This window comes from Neophocaena asiaeorientalis, unplaced genomic scaffold (assembly GCF_003031525.2).
Source record: "Neophocaena asiaeorientalis asiaeorientalis breed wild unplaced genomic scaffold, Neophocaena_asiaeorientalis_V1.1 scaffold78, whole genome shotgun sequence".
Lineage (NCBI taxonomy): Eukaryota > Metazoa > Chordata > Mammalia > Artiodactyla > Phocoenidae > Neophocaena > Neophocaena asiaeorientalis.
This window is the reverse complement of record NW_020175018.1, coordinates 18,730,476-18,736,856: the sequence shown is the minus strand read 5'-3', so window position 1 is coordinate 18,736,856 and position 6,381 is coordinate 18,730,476. Positions and strand designations below refer to the sequence as shown.

Here is a 6,381-nt window from a genome sequence, read left to right as displayed (position 1 = left end):
CTAGAAAAGCGCAGGAACATGTGGTGAGTGTTAGAAGTGCAGCGACCAGCATGCAAACTGAAGCGTTTCCAGACCCGCTCGTGACCAGCACGTGCGGTCACGGGAAGTGAAGCCCACTGCTGACCCCCCGAACAGCCGGTTACGGTCACTTAGGGCGGCCCGGAGGTGTGACTAAGCCCGAGGTTCAAAGTCAGCAGGTGCCGACCCCTCGCAGCGGGTCTGCAGATGGGCCGCCACCCCACACAAAATCCCCAGAGGACTCCACGGGGTGCCATCTGCTGATTCAGGGTTTGGCTCTGGGGACCCAGGACAGGGAGCCCTGACTCGGGTGCCTGCCGTCTCCCTGTCGTCTGGGCTTGGGAGGGGCTGGGCCCCAGCAGGTGAGCAGGGCCACGTGTCTCCACGTGGACCGCAGCTCCCTCCGCCCATGCGGGGTGCAGTCCCACTGCGGGTGGCGTGGCGGGGAGTCCGTACCGCAGGACTGAGCCCACGAGCCCTGGGGTCTCAGAGCAGGTCTGGGGGTGCGGGGGCTCTGCTCGGGCCGGCACGGCGGGTGAACGGCGGGCTCACACGGAATCCCACGGCTGTCCTGCTGGTGTCACTGGGCGTCCCCTGGCGTGAGGGTGAGGCGTTTTTTCAGTGTCTACGGAGCAAATTCACGCTTCCCTTTCTGGGAGATTTCTGGTCATTTGCCCACTTTCAATTGGGCCTCTCTAACTGGGTGGTTCTTTTTCTTACGGATTCATAGAAGATTTTTAAATAATCTAGACAGAATTCTTTCATTATGGGAGCAGCATATATGCCAAAGCGTGGCCTTTTTTTTTTTTACTGTTGGTGTTTGGAATATAACCCCTTCTCTTAGCGTTATTTATTTATTTATTTTTGGCTGTGTTGTGTCATCGTTGCTGCACATGGGCTTTCTCTAGTTGCGGCGAGCGGGGGCTACTCTTCGTCTGCAGTGCGCGGGGTTCTCATTGCGGTGGCTTCTCGTTGCGGAGCGCGGGCTGTAGGTGCGCGGGCTTCAGTAGTAGCAGTGCGTGGGCTCAGTAGTTGTGGCTCGCGTGTCCCCTGCATTGGCAGGCGGACTCACAACCACCACGCCACCAGGGAAGCCCCCCTCTTAGTGTTTTTAATTGGCGTTTCTCTGGTTACAGATGAGTAGAGCATATTTCCATCTCTTTGTTGGTCTTTTTGATTTTCTTCTTTTGTGAAATGTCTCTTCAAGTTGTTTGCCTACCTTCCTGCTGGGTCATCTGTCTTTTTCTAAATAATACACAGAAGGTAAGTTTTTAAAACATATTTACGTTATCTTCTGTATATTATCTTACCCGTTCAGCACTTCTTCACTTTCTTTTTGGTGTTGTGGTAAGCAGTGTTTCTAAAGACTTACTTGGTTCCCTGTCCAGCCTCAGTGAGGACCCAGGCTCAGCACCAGCTCTTGGGGCAGGCCCTGGGGGAGGAGTTCCTCTGGGAAGACCCCCAAGCCCCCCTGTGCAGGAGGGCAGCCGGGAACCAGCCACAGGGATTGCCTCAGAGCCAAGGTGGGCACTGAGCTCCCCATGGGCCCCCTCCGTCCGGACTCTTGGAGCTGCTGGCCTGAAGGGCCGGCCCCGAGATGGGCAGGACGACGGGCTGTGGCAGACGCCCAGCGAGTGTGGAGCCCCTGCCGTCCTGGGGGCCGTGGCCCGGGTCCCTGGGACGGTGCGGGGCAGCAGGAAGGCGGCCTGGGTGAGCCGTCCTCCCCAGCATGACCCAGAGGGACCCTGGAGGTGTGGTGCTTGGCTTCGAGGACCCCTGCCTCGGGGCCAGGTTCCCTGAACACCTTCCAGGACCCTCCCCCCTGACCAGGAGCCGCTCTGAGGTGACAGGGGTCCCCGCCAGAGAAGGGATCTGCAGGGGCCGGGTGGTCTCCCTGCAGGTGACCAGGGCCAGAATGGAGGTCCACTGTGAACCCACGTTGTTAACTTGGGCCTCAGTCACTCGGAACTTGGGGGAGGCTGGTGTGGAATAGTCCTGGGTAGAGGTGCTTTTTCTATCCAAGACTCATCTTGCACCCCTCGCCCCCCACCAACAGTCTCCTAAAGTATGAGACTCAAGCCTGAGGGTCCCCTCCCTGGTGGGAGAGCAGGGCCCACAGCGGGACCGGGTACAGCCTGCAGCCTCAGAGCCCCAAGTCCTTGTGAGAGGGGACAGGCCCTGGGGTGACAGGGACCCCACAGCCAGACCAGGCAGGGTCTTAGAGTGCCATGACGAGCGCATCAGGGGTGGACACGGGCTCTGCCCCCCATTCCACACGCTCACACCGCTTCCCCAGTGCAAACCTCGTGCCCCTGAACCACCTCCTCCTGGCTGCCCGGCCCCCGAGGCTGCCCAGGCGCCCAAGAGGAGGGCGAGGCCGAGTCCTGACCAAGGCCCCTCCCTGAAGGACGGGTGGTCTGCTGCTTCTCCATCTTCCAGGCAGCGGCCTGAGTTCAGGACCTGGGAGGGAAGCCGTCTGCCCCTGACAGGCGGGGCCTCGGGCCTGCTGGGAACTCAGCCACAGTCAGGTCCCTGATGGAGGCCGGGCGGCCAGGAAGGGTGTCTTCCTGGAGAGAGGAAGGTACAGCCAAGCCTGGACCACACTTCCAGGTCCAGCGGGCCTCTTGGAGCCAGCAGTGACGTGCCAGGCTGGGGGCTGCAGAAGGGCTGCAGAGGGTGCGGGTCAGTGCTACGTGGCCACCCCGGCCCCCCAGGCAGGCCCTTGAGGGTACCTGGAGGTGCCCATGCAGGGTGCCCGGGGCATGGAGGACCTGATGGTCACTCCCAGCTCTGCGCTCTGTGACTGGGGCCATGGAACAGACTGTCTCTGACAGTCCCGCCTGGAGGGCCTGCTCTAGGCATCCCTGAGTTCCCCGAGACCACCGTGCTAGGGCCCCAAGCTCTGCTGATGTCACTGAGGACGAAGGTGGCTTTGGCCATCTGGCCGCCCCTGGGGGCCTGGAGTGCCGGGGGTGCTCCCCCAGTCCCTGCCCCTGGAGGCCCCAGCCAAGGCCCCCAAGCCCCAGGTGGGCGGGGCTGCCTTCAGGGCGGGCGGACTAAGGTCCTGGACGGCAGACCCCAGCCTGCACGCCCGTCGGGGGACCCTGGGACGCAGGAAGCCGTAGCTCGCCAATCTCACAGGAAAATGCTGCGACTCTTCTGAGAGACCCACTCATCAGGGCGCACGGCTGCCCCCAAAAGAAAGAGGCACCTCTGAGACCACTGGGTGTGGACCGGGGTCGAGATGAGGGCCAAGAGCGTCGTGGGATGCCCGCCTTGTGGTCCTGCATCCATGTTCGGCCTCCGGGATGTGGGGCGGGCCGGCGCCGTCTCGAGGAGGGGCCTCCTTCCTCTCTTGGCGGGTAGACTTGGGGTGAAGGACTGTGCTGTGCCCGCCGTCCTTTGTTTCTCCTTTTCTGCCTTCTCGGGCTTTAGTAAGCATTTGCTGTGCTTCCGTATCTTCTCGTCCCCCAGCTGCCAGTCGCACTTCTCTGTGAGATTCTGGGCGGCCGCCCCGAGTCTGGGCGCCCACTTGCACCTGCCACACGTCTGCCTGTGAACGCTCGGCTCCGGGGTGGGGCGAGCGGGCACCTTAAGCCGGTGTTCCCAGGCCCTGCGCCCTTGACAAGCCGGAATGGCCGGCACGTTGCTGGCGTTATTGTTCTGACCAGCTTTCTATAGGAACAAATAGAAGAGGTTTTCCTCCAATTTTGTTATGTTTGAAAAACTCGGCAAAACATTGAGAAATGTTCTCTACTCGTTCGGTCAGGGCGCCCGGGTGCAGGTCTCCAGCCTCCGCTGGGCCCTCTGTCTGCACTTAGCAGTGGGTATGACTGTGCATCCCGGTCTGGAGATGAACCCCACTTCTCACCGCCTGTCCTGTGCACCCCAGACTCAAGTCAGACAACTCCTGAGGATCCCTGTCGGATGCCATCTTCCCCGTGTGGGATTCCAGGCACTGCAGCCCCACCTGGTTGGAGCCCCCCGGTCCAGCGGCCAAGCAGAGTCCCCCTCCCCTCAGGGAGTTGGAGCGTGGGTGCCAGGAGAGGTGGCAGGTGCAGGAGAGGACGCTCGCTGGCAGGACCCCAGGAGCCACTGACCCTGCTGGGACGGGCCCTGGCCCCAGAGGCCACCCTAGCCCATGTTGGCGGCCTGTCATTCCATCAAGGGCCCTGGGGTCTCCCAAGCCCGGTCAGCCCCCTTCCCGACTGCCCACAGCCTGCACCATCCCCTGGGCATGTAGACGCTCTCTGGGCGGGAGTGTCCCCAGGCGGCCAGCGTCGGGGAGAGGAGCTGCACGTGTGCCCCTCCCTCAGGGCAGGCCCCTCCAGCAGCCGTGTGGCCCCGCCCCGCCCCCCCCCGCCCCGGGTGGGGGGCCGCGTTGGCTCCTCTGCCAGCCTCTGGGAATACTCTCTGTAGGAGCGGGAGCCCCACCCCAAGACAAACACGGCTGCCTTGTGCTGGCGAGGGGCACACATCCCTCCTGGGCACGGCCGGGCTCCAGGGCCAGGCAGCTCGCCAGGGAGCCCTCCTGGACCCCGTCCCCGCCACCACCTGAGTTGCTTCCTGCTTTTCGGGAATGCTCAGGCCAGCAGCATCTCCCTGGGGTAGGGGCTTCCCTGTGGGGACCAGTGGGTTGGGGACCAGAGCAAGTGTCTCTAACCCTTGAAACTGGGCGGCTGGGGCAGACCCAGGCCCAGAGCTTGAAGCCATGGAGGGGAGGCCTTACAAGCCATCCTCTTGTCTGTAGGATGCATCCATTTAATAGAAGTTTCCAGCACTGAGCGTGCAAAACCTGTCAGAAAGAGTCACACAGGAACCGCGGTGGTGCCCCGAGTCCCTCCCTCAGAAGGAGAAATGTCCCTCGCGGAGGCCTGGGCCTACCAGTAGCCCGGCGGCTGAACTGTGCTTCAGGTCTGGTGTTCAAAGGAGGTCAGATGGCGCGGCTGCGAAAGTTGAGCGTAAAACCAGAGGAAACGGCCGTCATCTGATTCTCTTCCCCAAAGTCCAGGGCCGCTGTGGGGTCTCACAGCAGCCCCGCCTCCCTCCTACTGAGCCCAGGCTGCTGGCACCTCTCCAGAGCCCCCCTGCCCCGCCCCTGCCAGGGCCTCGGCCGCTCTGCGGACCCTCCTGCTTTTCATTTCCTTCTGGAAAAGGCTCCCTTCACATGCCTGCCTCACCGTTCCGGAGACCCTCGTGGCCCGACTCTGGGCCAGACCCTCACAAGTGAGACCACAGGGGACCCACAGGGCAGACAAGGGTGGCCCACCGCCCCGTGGCTTGGCTGAGAGCTGTGGGCAAGGCCCAGGAATCAATACCAGCCGTGGCCGTGGAAACGGGCAAGTTCAGGGGCTGCAGTGTGCTCTCCTGCTCCGGTGCGAGCCCCCGGCCCGGGCCTCTGCGGTCCAGCCTGGCTCCTGTCTCTGCACTGCGGCCAGACCCGGTCACGAGTTGCGGTGCGTTTGTGCAAAGGGCCAGGGATTGTATAGCTTTGTAAAAACAGGTGAAAAAGGCTTCCCAGCAGCGTCTGGTAGTGCCCGGGGCCGCCTCGGCCCTCCCCGGGTCCGGTCCCGGGAGCAGCGCCGGGCTGGGCGGCAGGTGGGGGTCGGGGCCCTGCGCTCACGCATCACACGGCCCACGGACCCTGGCAGGACGAGGTCAGCCCCGAGGGCTCCACACGGCACTCAGAACTGCGTCTCGTCCCGCGTCTCGGGGTTGCAGGAAGCCAGCCTGTTGCTGCAGCTGCTCTTCCGGCTCTGGGAGCTGCTGGCCACGTGGGCCAGGGGGTCGGAGCGGATGAGATACCTGCGGGGAGGGCGGGAGGTCCCCGATGTCTCTCTGCGCCTGGGAGGCTGGGCTGGGCGCGCACGCGTCAGATGGGCAGGTGTCCAGACTCGTCCGGGGGCCCGGTACTTACACGATGTCGTTGGGCTCCAGCCGCGTGTCCGGCGGGGGGTTGATGAGCACATAGGAGAGGGTGTTCTGTTGGTCGTTTATCTCGTCTGCGGAGACAGGGCCCAGCGCGCAGTCACCACTCGGCACCCCCTCCACCTCCGCTCTGGGGGGCCCCGAGGAGCTGGCAGCTCTGGTCCAGCTGCAGAATCCTTTCAGCCGCTCTGCCTGAGCCCTCGTCCTGGCGAACCCAGCAGGGCCGGTCCTCCCTGACCGACGCTGGCCTCGGCACCCGCGCTGCACGGGCGTGGGGGCGGCCACGAGGGCAGCAGGCACTGGCCCCCACGGTCTCTCGATGGCTCGCCTGAGTCATCAACATCTTAGGGTGTGCTGACCCTGAACATCGAGCACACCTGTGCACCCCGACACGTGTGCACCCACCTACACACCCGCACTGACACCTAGTGCGGC

The 6,381-nt window shown here is 63.5% G+C and overlaps 1 protein-coding gene across 1 annotated transcript in view; it reads right to left on the bottom strand.

Moving 5' to 3' along the window:
• Nucleotides 1-5,162: 5,162 nt before the first annotated feature.
• KCNT1 (potassium sodium-activated channel subfamily T member 1) overlaps nt 5,163-6,381 on the bottom strand; it is a 74,816-nt gene continuing 73,597 nt past the window's right edge. The window contains exons 29-30 of the mRNA XM_024762532.1: nt 5,936-6,020; nt 5,163-5,823 (exon numbers count right to left, since the gene is read on the bottom strand). Of these exons, the coding sequence (XP_024618300.1) occupies nt 5,703-5,823; nt 5,936-6,020 (206 nt within the window). The 3' untranslated portion in view covers nt 5,163-5,702. The remainder of the gene's footprint in view (nt 5,824-5,935; nt 6,021-6,381) is intronic.